The sequence below is a fragment of the Limulus polyphemus genome, unplaced genomic scaffold (assembly GCF_000517525.1).
Source record: "Limulus polyphemus unplaced genomic scaffold, Limulus_polyphemus-2.1.2 Scaffold6492, whole genome shotgun sequence".
Lineage (NCBI taxonomy): Eukaryota > Metazoa > Arthropoda > Merostomata > Xiphosura > Limulidae > Limulus > Limulus polyphemus.
In genome coordinates this window covers 1,580-16,469 of record NW_013672102.1, presented here as the reverse complement: position 1 = coordinate 16,469, position 14,890 = coordinate 1,580, and the positions used below count along the sequence as shown (strand labels likewise).

The following is a 14,890-nucleotide window of genomic DNA, read 5'->3' as shown; positions in this document are numbered from 1 at the left end:
GCCCCCCCCCCCAGTGGCACAGCGGTATATCTTCGGAATTACAACGCTAGAAACCGGGTTTCGATACCCGTAGTAGTGAGAGTACAGATAGCCAATTGTTTAGCTTTGTGCTTAATTACAAAAACAAACAAACAATCTAAGGAAAAACTTGTACAGGAGGGATAATCCAAATCCTGAATATTTTATTCGAATGTTGTGATCAGTGTTAAACACTTCAAAAAGTAACGTGTAGTTCATAGAATAATTTATAGAAAACCCTACCGCCTCATAGCGAATTTGTACCTGTTTAAACAATATGATAATTGCTCTACTTATGCAAACAGATTATAATTTTTTTTTCTTATTTAAATTGCTAAACTGTTATCATCAAAACACGTAAGTAGTCGTTTATTGCTGTTTAGTACAAAGCTACAAAATAGGCAACCTGCGCTCCATACACTCTGGGGGGTCGAACCCTGTATTTTTTAGCACTGTACGTCCTACGGATTCTCCTACAAATTTATTGATCCTATACAATAAATAGAAGCAATAAACAATTTAGTTTTGGTTTTTGAATTTCGCGCAAAGCTACAGGAGGGCTATATGCGCTAGTCGTCACTAATTTAGCAGTGTAAGACTAGAGGGAAGACAGTTAGTCATCACCACCCATCGCCAACTCTTGGGCTCCTCTTTTACCAACGAATAGTGGGATTGACCGTCACTTTATAACGCCCCCATGGCTGAAAGGGCGAGCATGTTTGGTGTGACGGGGATTCGAACCCGCGACCTCACCACCTGGCCATGCCGGGCCATCAATTTAGTAATTTATATATATCTGTGGAGCATTTGTTACTTGTTTTATTACATATTTTAATATAAAATACAAAAGTATCGGGTTAATAGTGATTTGCGAAAAACGTTGCCGAATAATGTTTAAGAATAAATTAATATTATTTATCACGTATAGTTGGTAACGCGTAGCATCAATATTATAAATGCAGTTTTTTTTATACCTTAATTGACACTGTGTGATATGATATGCTGTCTAGATGCATTAAGTTATTATTTTGTTTAATGTATCTTTTTAACTAAAGAAAATTATATAGATTTCAAACTTGTTTGTTATGTAGCGCCATCTAGTGTAAAGTGATATTTGAGATAGAAAAATAAAATGTTAGTATATAATTATGACAAGGGTTTGGTAAACAATTATAAAATCATTTATACTAGCTTAAGTAATTAGCATGAATTAGGCTTATTTTCATCAAGAAATAATGGTATCTAGCAGTAAATAATAACCAAAGCTGCAAAGCAACGTCGACAAATCAACATAATTTATTAACTTAGTGGTCAGGGGCGTTTCTCGCGATTTGAGTTAAAAATTAGTAATTACTTATTAGGCTAAAGAAAAAGTTCTCGCACATCGTACTTAAATTGAAAGTCTGAATTGGCGATCTAGAATTAATTGAAATGTTTTTTTAAATTTCGTAGAAAATATAAAATAATCATTCATTACCAAATATTTATTTTTATATGTATCACGTTAACAGTTAAGCTATATATTCTATTGGTATTTATTAATGTTTAAAATATAAATATAAGTTAGCCAATCAGCTACAAGTTGAATAAAAGTTTTTAGCTTTTATTATTGGAAGAAAAGTAACTCACGTTCATACGCAAGTACATTATATCACACAATCTTGAAGGTAGAAAGCTTCTCATTCCTCCCAGTTGGTGGAGAATAGGGTTTATAGTTTTCGACGAGTTAATAGTCTGCTTAATAAGCTCATATTATGCAGCATGTCAAAAATAAAATCGTATATCTGTGATATAAATGTATTCTGAATTTCCCTCTTTTTTGTATATTTTACCAAAGTTAATTGTTGTGCTGACGACTGTGCTCCACGTTTTGTCATCAACCAAATATTTGTACATCGAAAGTTCACTTAAAAGCTTCCCGTCTATGTATTTAAATAAGTATAAACATAACATCAACCCTAATTAGGCAACATATTAACGCTTCTGGCCCGCGATGAAAATAAACTATCATAACCATACTTACGTGTTTGTAGTTACAAAAACACAGAGCAAAGGGTAAATTTACACCAACTGCAGGGCAACTGTAAAATATTAATTAATGTTCTAGAAAGAAAATTCTTGGGAAACAGTACCTAAAAGGCCTCAAGAATACCACCATGTGTCCACACAGCAAACAAGAATCTATTATGTATCATATTTGTTTTGTCGAACTAAGAGATAAATTGAGAACCTACCTCAATCTTGCGGTCCAAAAATAAAATAATAATATACTGCAAACACTTAATACACGAAACTGGCCAAGTAAGATTTCCTCAATGAAGGCAGTTTTGAGCTGATAAAATGTTTTTGCTTTGCATTCAAACTAGAGGGCAGCACATACATAGCTAGTGTGTATGACACTGATTTCTCTGTTCCGTGAGTATTTCTACCACTTACAAAAGAAAAAAAAAAGGAAGAAAGAAATGGCATCACAGTAGTCCCAACCAATCACATTTTTGCAATGACAACTTCCTGTTATGTAGGAACTTGTATGCCCGTGTAGCATGATATTATTACGATACAACGTCTTTACATTCGTAACTGGCGGAGAAATTGACTTTGTTAATGTGTGTAATACTCATAAAGGTAAAAATATGTATATATTTTTGTTATATTTTACCCTCATGCTAGCAATAGCTCAATTTAATATTGTCTTGCCAGCGGAGACTCAAGAAAACAACGAACTGGAAATGGGCGTCATTAAGAAACCAGAGAAATGCGACAGATCAAGTAGAACTGGCGATATTCTATCTGTGCATTACCGGGGTTCATTAGATGATGGTACAGAGTTTGATTCAAGGTTTGGAACCAGTTGTTGTGTATTACAGCGCTAAAAGATAGAAAACTGGTGTACAAATAATATAAACAATTTTTTGTAACTTACATTTTGTTAATGCATGAAATTTAGGTACTATAGATTTAATTTTAAGGAACAAAACTATACTTAAGATTTCGTCTAACTTCTTATTTATAGACGTATATGTACGTATGTATAAAGTTCCATGGTTCGCGACCCGTTAACGCCAAAATGCATATATTTCCTATCTAAAACCTTGCTTTCTTAAGGATTAAGATTTATTAAGAAAATTTATTTTCATATCGTGAAATAAATGCCACGCCCACCTCTCACAACGTCTTGTTCATAAATTGCCAATAGTTCTCTCTGACGTTTAATAATATATTTATAACTAATAGAAAGACAAAGTTTTAATCTATCAAATAAAGTATTATATTACATTGTTTTCAATGTAGAGAATTGTCTATTTCGCCTTTATTTCGAAGAATTTTCTCACCGGATTCACCTCGACTAACTTAGTTGAATGTTTAAGGTTCCTATCGCATAATTAGAAAGCCAAATAAATCATGATAGTTATTTTTATTCTTCTTTCATATGTACATTATTTAAATAAATAAAAAAAATACTTAGTATAATAGTATAAAAAAGGATACTTAAGTTTAATTTACAGCAAAAAAAGGGGGGAACATAGGTAAGACCTATATCTCTTGTTTTTCATGTGTATTCTTTATTTATTATTACGAATAGCTCGTACGTTCAATATGGTAACGTTCGCCGAGTGGCGGTAAAGTGTTATTTATTTTAAAGCAGCAAACATTTAAAGAGGTTTTGTTCTGTTATTTTTAGTATTTTTTGAGAATCCAGGAAGTTTGTCGAGAATGTGGGAGCCGGAAGAATATTTACGATTCCGGGAGGGTTGGCAAGCCTAATTTTAATTTTCTTGTATATATATATATTTACATTTTATAGCCCGTTTGTACAAATATTTTAAATGATATACGTTATGGCGGTACAGAGTTGTGTTTATGACTTTACTACATCTTTACTAACAAAGCTATTGTATGGACATGCGCGTAGTTAGGGGGAGATGATATTGTATAATCTAAGTTGCACCTCTTTATGTCTCAAACTTATTTATAGGTGTATAAAAAGCCTAAGACGCCATCAAAATCACAAAACTTTTCCAAAGGGAGTTTGCTCCAGAACCCCCCCCCCCCTCCTCCCAATATGTCTTTGCCACTTATAATACTTCTTTCATCCAAAACTAGCCCCACCACCTGTAGACTTCTGTCTACACTCACAACACCTTTATAGATTTCTGATAGGTATAGATAAAATTTTATATCTAAAAGAATTTTAAAGTATTATCAGTATTCACTTTTCCTGTGATAAAATATTATTATTAGTAGTAGTAATAATTAGTATTTGGTTGACATAATTTAAAGACCTGTGTTATTAAAAATGCTACTAACATTCGTTTATGGTGAAGACTTGTGTAGATATAGGTTTCTGGTAAGTTTAAAATCGTTACACACACCACATAAAGTTAGTTAAGTAGACAGACTTTTGGGAGTTAAATAGCCCCATAGTGTGCTGCTGAAGATCAAATATTTGTATTACACTTCATTAATAGGTATATTATATATATATATATATATATATATCATAATCAGCTTTGTGCTACAATTTATAAACCATAGCTTCAAATGTTTCTATGTAACAAATGTTAATTTTTGATCAGAGCAAGCTATGTACTTAGGGCAAAACGAAAAATCAGCCTTGTAATAAATGTAGCTACTTAAATAAATTTGTATCATATGGTAATTCAGAATTTTCTTTACATTTTTATCCTGCTTTGTGCATGTTTAGAGTTTATTATTAAAGTAGGTTATGGTGTGGTTGTTATTCACGTGTTATTAAGTTTTCAGATGGAAATATAAGTTATAAATATATAATAAAAACAGTTGTAGTAGCAATGCTACACTCTAATTTGTTCTGCAAGTTTTAAGGGAATTTTTTTCCCTTTATTAAATAACTCATTCAAAAACCATATTTTGAAAATTATTTCCGTTTAGTTAATTATGAAAGGCACACAACTATAAGTTCTTACATTCACTCACAATATAGTTTCTAAAAAAAAGCTGCCCTTCAATTTCTAAAAACATTTATATTTCAAGTTTAATAGTTAACCTGTATTGATTCGCTAAGGTATATGAGCAATGTCAAAATGGAAATGATAAAATTTCTCCATAAGTTATTCATATACTTTTGCTTATAGTGTCTTTTCCAATACAAGGTTCTGCTTTATAATTGATTTTTGTTTTTTGTATTAGTTACGACCAAAAAGAACCATTCCAATTTCAGCTAGGGACTGGTCAAGTAATCAAAGGTTGGGACCAAGGCCTGATAAGCATGTGTGTGGGAGAACAACGTCGACTGACTATACCTCCTCACTTTGGCTATGGTGACTCGGGAGCAGGTGTGTTATGGAGCAGATGGTTTATATCATTACTATCAATAATTTAGCAACTTTCACCAGCTGCTACTTGTGCTTAAGCAAATCAGGAGAACTGATAAACAAGTTTCTTAGTACTGAGTTTAACTGAAAAAGTGGTTTACGTGGTAACTTTTCAAATAAATAGCTATTTGTAAAACTAGATAAAATAAAATAATATTATATATCTAGTTACTGCAAAAAATATACATTCCTTGTTTTTTAGATTTAGCAGTGTTTATTGGTTGAACTAAGAAGTCAAAGTTAGGTGTGGTGGTATTAATAAACTAGTAACTATATACGTTAATATTCTGTGTCAGTAGATGGCCAAAGTAATACTAAAAGGTGTTTTTTCCTTCCTAGAGTCAAAGGCAAAACATAGATCATTAAGTTCGAACTATGAAAGAAAATTAAAATATAATTTGAAAGTTTTCTTCTTTTATTTTAAACATTTACAAAGTTAAAAAAAGTACTTCTGTAAGTGTTATTTGGAAGTTTATAGAACAGATTACTTAAATACAAAAAAATAGAACACATACTTTGATTGAATGACCAGCTAAAAAAAAACAATCATTATATAATATTTTAAACTACAGGTCTTGAAAACTGATTTTAATTTACTACTCAGGAGAGAGAATACCACCAAATGCAACATTGATATTTGAAGTAGAACTTTTGGAAATTAAGGATGGCCCACCACCAGTTAATGTGTTCAAAGAAATCGATGCTAATGCAGATAATCAGCTTTCTCGTGAAGAGGTAAGATAGAAGTTAGAAATTCTTAACTTTATGGAATTAAAAGTGCAATGTATAATTTATCAAGCTTTTAACATTTGAGTACTTCAAGTCTTTCGAACCAGGAAGTTGGATATAATTGTTCACTTTTATCCAGTACAGATTAAAACAAGTTTAAACTTATCAAAAGGTGTTCTTTTGTGATGTAAAAAAAATTATGCTTATTTGTTATAACACAGCTGTTTATGGTACTTAACATTTTCTACATAGTCTACATAGTTTGTGGATTTTATGTGAACAACCATGGAATTGTTTAAGATATATTTCATGAAAAATTGCTTCCAGATTTAATCTCATAGCACCTATTTTTTACAAATGTTCTGAGAGGCATGCCACAATCATTTGCATGCTGATTATGCTTAGCACAATATGTGTTGGCTTTTGATCTCACAAATTAGACCCCCCCCCCCCTTTAGAAAGGAAGAAGTATATATATAGTAAATTACTCAGTACTCTTTCTTTTTTATACTACAACAAACATACAAACTCCAGTTTTGGAGTATCACTGTATCCTATCGCTGCGACAGCAATATTTATTCCTTGTGTGGAACTTTATGTTTTTCTTGGTAGTTTTGATATGATGTTGTAGTTTTTGATACATAAATTCAAAGACACTAAAATAAGTTGATAATGATTTCATGGTAGAATAATTAGTTTTTTATTCAAAACTTATTTGAGATAAACCTTGGCACTTTTCTGAAACATGGATATTATCCTGGGATACACTATATATATATATATATACGTAGATAAGGTAAATATATCTATGCAAAGGTATAAATTCTATGGCACATTAATCCTCACGTGCAAACAGATATTATGTAATAGGCTCTACTGCACAATGCAGCAAAAGGGTTAAAATTCATTTACATAGTCTATGTTACGAAACTTCTATAAAAAAGTTTGAATGATAATTTATATTATTCCATATTCCACAAAAAATACATATAACACCCTTCTTGATGATATATATTTTTTCTTATATTTTGTATTTAAGAATTACGTAATTTCTGTTCAACTGGCCAAAATTTTAATATCCATTGAATAATAAATCTCAAAACACAGAAATGAAACTGACACACCACAACCTTTGAGATGAACAACTGTTTGAAAAAATAATTTGTTACGCAAATTTTAAAATTACCGGTGATGTCAATCTAAAAAAATGAAGCTATATTCAATGGTATTGAATTAAAAGTTTCTTGAATATCAATGTTTTGAAAAAACTTTAAATACTTTCTACAGTATTCATTCAAATTTTGAACAATGTACAAAGGTTCTCATGGTGTAAACGAAACACATTATTAAAAATTTGACTGGATGATAAAATATTCAATATATATAACTAAACTCAGCAAGTGAATTTACCTTGTAGTATAGATTGGTAACTTACAGTGTTGAAATTAATACTATCTTTAAGAGTATAATATGTACATTTTTTCACACACCCTTTTATATACGCAGAGCGTATATCAATATCTATATAATGATTTTAACCTTTCAAATATCGTGTGTTTGAAAACTTTATCCATAACAGATATTTATTGATATTTAAATATAAAAAAAAGAACAATAAATTATTTTTCAAAGATAATCTTTTGCTCTTTTTACATTTTCAAATGAATAAACATTAAAAAATGTTTTTCTAAGATCATTAAGTTTTGGCAGAGGAGAATATTTGACTTTTGGGGTTATAACCCATGAATGATTTAAGACTTCAAAATATAGAGGAAAGTAAATATATTGAAAACCAAAAAATCTTTTAATTTCCCCAGTTGAGCATTTGAAACTTTTAAATTTAAGCATGATAGCTTAAGAACCTAACAAAATTATACTTTTTTGGAAAGGAGGAATAAATTTTCCTTTAAAAAAAACAGACCTAATAAAATTCAAATGAGGAAAGATTTATATTGAATGGGAAATTGGAATTAAGAGAATTTATTTATGAGAGTAATCTAAACGATGAGTCTCTGCTCAAAAGTAAGTTGGTCTTTGAACTACTGAGAGGTATTAAACCTGAATTAAATTTTGTTTGTAAAAAAAATTAAAAAAATTACTCTCACTGGAGAGAAAGAGAATAGCCTGAGAGAAACTAAGGACAAATGATATAATTTTTTCAGAGTATGACAGAGAGAGTGTATTGGTTGTAATGGATGATTGTTATTAAAGAAGTATGATTTTATAACAACTTAATTGTGATACTTATGAGAAAATATCTAATAGTGACCATAATTTTCATATTCAGAATATAAATTAAAATTTGGTTGATATTTGAAACTTGTTTGCTGAGAAGAAGTGAAATACATGTTAGGTGAAAATCGCTGATTTTTTTTACCTAAATTTCAGAAAGTTAAAGAGCTTAAGGAGCAATTGCAAAGAAAAAAAGAACAGAATGTGTGGGTTATCAAATTACCTAGAAATCTCAGGCTGACTCATTATGGGAGGAAACAATAAAATAACTGAACCTATAAATAATTATTTACTCGGTATTACATTGAAACCCTTTGTCCCAAAAATGTGCAGTACTATCTATTATCATAATACTCAGTTTTTGTCTGTCCTGTTACGTCTCCGTTTGTTAATTGATTTTCCGTAACTTCGTTCCGACGAAACTTAAGCGACACAAGTCTTTACTTAATAAAACTGGTTTATTCTTTCCGAATATAACTTTACCGATACACTCAACTTCAACAATCGCGCTAAACAAACGCTATAACAACGAACGTCAATAATACTTCTGACTGCAGATCAATTACTCACTGTCTATACACACATTACATTCCCCTCTTTTATATACCAGCCTACCCTATATCTAGTAATTACTAGAGCATTCGCCAAAGTACAGGATAGTTCTAGAAACGTGGCGTCACAGTGGTCATGTGACTCGCTGACGCAACAATATTATTCTATGCCCTAAAGTTAGACCTTTTTAAAAACTTTGATAAGCTTTTAATACGTTGTTGTACAAAACGTTTACTAAATGAAATAAAGAGCGCGCGTGTATTCAGACAGTAAGGTGCGCGAGCATTTTTTAATATTATAAGTTTACTAGCAGAGACTCATTATTTCAACAGTATTTTTTTAAGTACTGGATTTCTATTATAATAAAGTAATTCTAACTGCAGACACCGAAATCAGTAACTCCACTTGTCTTAGGCCTAACATTAGGTACGGCTTATATTCGATAAAAAGATAAATTAACACTGTAACTTCTGTACTTTTTTGCCTTAGTTTAGTTAGGACTACACTTTACCGTACGTAATACGATCAGTAAATCAACTTATAATGTTATTCTACGAACTAACGTTAAACCTTTTTAATAATTTAGATAAGCTTTTAAAATGTTGTTGTACAAAATGTTTATCAAAGTATATTTACATCCGCCTTTTGTTTACTTTCGTCGAAATGAAATGCGCGCAATCGCGCATTTAGATAGTAAGGTGCGCTAGCATATTCAGGGCTGACAAAAACTGAGTGTCATAATAAATTTATTGATAATATTAAGTAAGGTAGAGTTTAGCCCTAACTAAATTAAAGCAAAAACGTGCACAAGCTGCAATGTTAATTTATCGAATATAGGCCGTACGTAATAAAGGCTTAATTAGTGTTAAGCCTAAGACAAGTGAAAATGCGCTAATTCATTTAGGCCTAATTACAAATGAATGTGAACATGTGGAGTAAGATTTCAGTTACTTACAAATGAAGAGATGCAGAGTCGTTTAGGCAGTATAAAACTTTGCAGACGACAGTTTTTTGCAACACAGTGAAACAGTAATTAATTTAGGCCTCATAACGAACAATTTTGCGTTGAAGCTATAGGTGCGTACTTCATACGTTTGTTAGTATTGTCAGGTAATGATAGGCTATTTTATTTTGCACATTAAATAATTTCTAAATATTTTTGATTTATCATTGATTCTTAAAATAGATCAAAATCCCCAATGGATTGTCAAGCTTTAAGGTTTACACATAGGCCTAAGGATCTAGGCTAATTATGATGTGACACCACTAACTAATCAAATTTTAGTTAAACTGAAATTTTAAGATGGAGAAAAGAAGAAACAATTATTGACTGGTGATTTGGGGCAACAGATCATTTGTTGACCTCATAACCAGTCAATATTTTTAATTTTTGTTCATTATTCTATCCCCCCCCCCACCTCACCCCGGTATGAATTATTTTCTGTGATTGGCCGAGAGCGCAATATGTAATATGAAACATTTCCACTGTTGCCGTGAGAGCTGTGCAACAAATCGTGTTAATATTGCTCAGTTGTCAGGTTCGTTACCATGCACGATTATTCGCAGCAGAACTTATGCAGCGCAATGAAAACATGCTTATTCATTGAGGATTACTTTAGAAACAATGTTGAAAATCTAGCCGGCAAATTTTATGCCGATTTAAGCAGGTTCCTTCGTTATACCTTTACTGTAATTTGTAAACGCGTGAATATACGATCCTTTTTGTTATCTGATATTCACTAATTCAGTGATAAATTTATAAAATTACTATGGCTTAATTATTTCACTTATAAGTATTATAATTATCTACAAAATGGGTCTATGAGCTTCATAACAATTTTACTATGTAGTAGTGACATGTATAAACGAATAGGCTTACAGGTTGAAATTGCATATATGTAGACAATGAAACATTGTTTAATTACAATAATAATAATACGAATAAATCTTAATGATTTATTACTGATTCATAAAATAAAACCCATAGTCTTCAATGACACGTTAACTTTAAATTTTACACGTAGGCTAAATATACTGTGTGACAATTTTTGGGCAACAGATTATTTGTTGCTTTCATAAACAATAAATAATTCTTTATTGTGTTTTATTTCAATATTTAATTTTATTATATTAATAAAAAGTTCAATGATCTGGTTATTTCAAAAGAAAGCCTCTTGTGTTATAAAACCTAGTTTTGTTTATTTTACGCTGTAGACACTACAGTTGAATCTACTATATAATGCTAGTAATGGTTTTTCTGAAAAATCAGCTTTTTAGCTTATTTCCATCTTTTTTTCTCAAATACATTTCCAAATTGTTTGAAATTATCATGGAACAGAGATCTTGTTTTCTGTTGTTTTTTTTTTCCAGTACAACAATTATAAAATTAGTATTTTTCTGTGTGTTAGATGGAATTAATGTACGATTTACTAGTGAGTTCAGTTAAAGTTCCTTACCATTTATGGATATCCTTATAAATAAAAGTAATGACTGATAGTAGAATGTCGACCTTAAAGGACTGCTTCTATCTCTTTTTCTATAGAGTAGAATGACATTTCTGCTTTTATACTGAGGCCTTTGTTGACCTGAAGGTCTGCATATAAGCCAAAATGTTGCCCCACTATAAAAACATGCAGAAACACCTCATTAAAACCAAAACTTGCTATGTCTACACTGAGTAAGATATTATTGAAACAAGTATGTATGAGGGATGATTCCTGTAAATTGACAAATTAACATATAGAGTTTAGAATTTATAGTAGCCATCCTAAATATGTAAAAATACATATTCCTACTTGTGTTATGCAAAGATTATAGTATCTCATTCAGAATTAGAAAACCTAAATTGAAGGAATTAAAAGAGGTTTTCATTAACTGTCATTACAAAAAACGTGTCATTGATCGATGATTTAACACTGGTGAAATACAAAGTAAAAAATTTTATGTCTCTTGCCCCATCCATATTCGACCTAGGTACTTGGGTCAATATTACATTCAACAACAAATAGGCCATGTTATTGGGAATAATTTAAAGGATGGCTTTCCAAAATGTAAAATCGTTTGGGTTAAAATACAACCTCTGAATTTGTATAGATCATTAAAGATTAAGCAATATTATATAGAAAAAAATACTTAATGTGCAACAATGAATTCCTCCAACCAGGAAAATGAACTTCAGGATTTACAGGAAAATAATTGTTTAAGATAAAGGACTTTTGCAGTTGTAATTCTAAAGATGTTATTTGGAATTTAAAAAGTAGAGTTTTTGGAAATTTATGTTGGAGAAATGGCTCATCTCCATTGATATCATATCCAAAATCCTGATGATTATCCCCTCCCTTTCAGAAAAATGTTTTTACCTATCATTTGAATTGTTTTAATTACCTTAAAAATTTTTTTATTCTTTTAAATTTTAGAATTCTAAAAGTAGGAGTAAAATTTTATTTTTAAAAAAATATTTTTTGGCACTTTTGTTTTTTAATCTTTAAATTCCAGTTGAAATCAGTTGGAGGTAAAGTTTTTTTTGTTTTTTTTTCAAAGGTATGAAAGTTGAAAGGTTAAAGTCATTTGACATATTCTGGTATCATGTATATGTTAAAGTGAACAATTTTTTTAAGTATACATTTTTATGTAAGGGTTGCACTAAATTTCACAAGGTTTTTAGACTTTTATACTTTATGTTGTTTTTAAAGTGATACAAGTTTTTGTTTCTAAATGTATTTAATAATTATTTTACATTGTAATAGTTTTAAATGTTTTTCAAATAGATTTTATGTCATATGTTGTTTTTCTGATTTTGTTTTGTGACGATCCTCTCCTAGTGCACTAAAGGTTCTTCCCATTTGGCCACTAGGTCATCTACAGTAGCCTTGACTAGTTCAATAAGGACTTGTAGTAAATTATCGGGAACTGTCTGTTAACATATAAAGATAAATTACAAAGAACAGTTCACTAACACTGGCCAAGTAACATTCACATTCTGAGCACGAAAACAGTCACATTACTGGACACACATTAGATTCATATGTTAACCCATATTAACACGGTTGCATTTGCAGCATAAGTGATTTCTCTAATTATGTAATAGGAACGTTAAGCCTCATTGTGAACTCTGTTTTAGATACTGCTAATTTTATGGCTTTATGTTATGTTTCATGGGATAATGACTGCTTTCTCTTGAGTGCATCACCCAGGACATCTTTACCCATTTAAACTTTGGCTGTCATGTATAATTGTAAAATAAAAAGTGATTGAATCAAGTAAATTTGTTTTATTTCAGTTGTCCTTTCAACATGGCATCCCGTGCTCAACCAGTGGTACATGATGGAAGGTGTGGCTTTATTATAGCCATCCGTACAGAATAAATGCTTTCATATAAGACTTTGGAGATGTGAGATGCAGTTATGTCTTATGGGTGCTGTGTACCACGAGTGGCTTACAATGTCCAACAGAAAATATGCAAATGTACCACCGGTGGTGCACGATGTCGTGAATGTGTTAAACATTAATCTTAGCCACTGGTAGATTGTACCTTCAAAGTAATACTTGTATATATGTTACTGACTAAAAATGATAACTCTTTCCCTAACTTGGCAGTTGAGTATTTATACACCACAATTCAGCATAAGTTGGTGTCATTCTTTACAATAAATTACATAAGTCAGTATCACAATCCAGTCAACAGTGAACACCTTTTACATCCAAGATCACAGAAATGTTGATTTACATCATAGTTTAGGCTTAGACAAGATGATTGTACAGAAGATAAATAGTAAACTTGTAAGTTATTATTAATATAAGTGACTTGAGTGTAATGTTACAAGTGTGTAATGATATGATATTTCATTTAGTTATTAGGTCTCAACAGATGCCCATATCAGAAGGAAAAACTCATGCTAACTTGGTTCTTCACAATATATTTTACCACTGAAAAGTAATAAACTCACTGTAAAGTAGCCACTGAAGCTAAAAGACTGGTAAAAGTTTGAGAAAAGGAGCACAGTTTTAAACTTGAAGAGAAATTTCTAGTGTTAGTTTGTACGTATGTATTTATGATAAATAGGCTAATATTAGTTTTGATAAATACACTTTTTAAAGATATAAAAACCATAGCTTTACAGAATAATTTACATAAATATAAACATTTTTAACATGTAAAACCCAAAATAAGTTTACTAGGAGTCTAACTTGTCGGAATATCGGCCTGTGTTTACTTCATTATACAATTCGTACATGTAGCGGCCCTATTATCAGTACAAACTTAAATATACACCGAAACATAAAGAAAATTTCATTCTTAAAACTTACAGTGAATGTAATATTGTCATAATTTTTTCTGTACTCCATAGATGAGTAGTTATTTAAAGAAAAAACTTCCCGAAGCTGAAGCAGCAGGAGTAAAAGACCTTCCTGATCAAAGCAAAATTATGGAAGAAATTTTTCAACATGAAGACAGAGATAATGATGGTTTTATTTCGTATGATGAGTTCAGTGGCCCTAAACGCGATGAACTTTAAATATATTAATTTATTTTAATATTTAATCTGTAAAGTTTTTAGTTTCGTATTTTAGTACTGTACTTTGTGTGTTACAATTAATTTGTTTTTGTAAGCTTCTGCAGAAGAAACCATTCGTGATAAATGGGGTAAAGAACACAAGATAAGTGTGCGTTGAACTTGGCATATTGGGAATAGAAGATTATGCTGTTCTCAGTCCTGTTTCATATGTTGTAATATAGAAGGTCAACAACCTTGTTAAGGAAGTTCTGACTCAGTTCTTTACTAAGCCGAAGGTGTTTTTTTTTCATACCATTAGCAATATTAAACAAGTTTCCTTTCCTTGTATGATTGATAATATTAAAGATTATCTTTTTCCACATTAGAAAGAACAGAGAAGTAAAATTTTTATCAATGATAGTGGAGTTTTTAGCACCTGCCAAAGTAGAGGCTCTCGTCTCTACAATTATTGAGTCCTGTCATAGTATATTTGCCTCTGTGAAATGCAGG

General features: G+C 30.8%; 2 protein-coding genes across 3 annotated transcripts in view; one reads left to right on the top strand and one right to left on the bottom strand.

Moving 5' to 3' along the window:
• The window catches only part of LOC106473768 (myosin light chain kinase, smooth muscle-like), a gene marked incomplete at its 3' end in the record, with an annotated part of 33,670 nt that extends 31,331 nt beyond the window's left edge, over positions 1–2,339 (bottom strand). Inside the window, exon 1 of the mRNA XM_022402162.1 lies at positions 2,253–2,339. The remainder of the gene's footprint in view (positions 1–2,252) is intronic.
• A 110-nt stretch (positions 2,340–2,449) lies between these two features.
• On the top strand, positions 2,450–14,634 carry LOC106473767 (peptidyl-prolyl cis-trans isomerase FKBP2-like). 2 transcript variants are annotated; one of them, XM_013934447.2, is made up of 4 exons: positions 2,450–2,857; positions 5,188–5,333; positions 5,977–6,107; positions 14,234–14,634. In XM_013934447.2, exons 1-4 carry the CDS (start codon positions 2,562–2,564, stop codon positions 14,399–14,401), a joined length of 741 nt encoding a protein of 246 aa, XP_013789901.1. In that variant the 5' UTR covers positions 2,450–2,561; the 3' UTR covers positions 14,402–14,634. The 2 variants fall into 2 exon arrangements, with proteins under 2 accessions (XP_013789901.1, XP_022257869.1); XM_022402161.1 differs by lacking the exon at positions 14,234–14,634 and adding an exon at positions 13,165–14,226.
• The last annotated feature ends 256 nt before the right edge of the window (positions 14,635–14,890 follow it).

Bases quoted from the DNA above. Each gene is read 5' to 3' on its own strand.
- LOC106473767 (XM_013934447.2), top strand. From the start codon at position 2,562: ATGATATTATTACGATACAACGTCTTTACATTCGTAACTGGCGGAGAA. The intron at 2,858-5,187 runs GTTTGGAACCAG...TTTTTGTATTAG, and splicing joins GGTACAGAGTTTGATTCAAG to TTACGACCAAAAAGAACCAT. The intron at 5,334-5,976 runs GTGTGTTATGGA...TTTACTACTCAG, and splicing joins CTATGGTGACTCGGGAGCAG to GAGAGAGAATACCACCAAAT.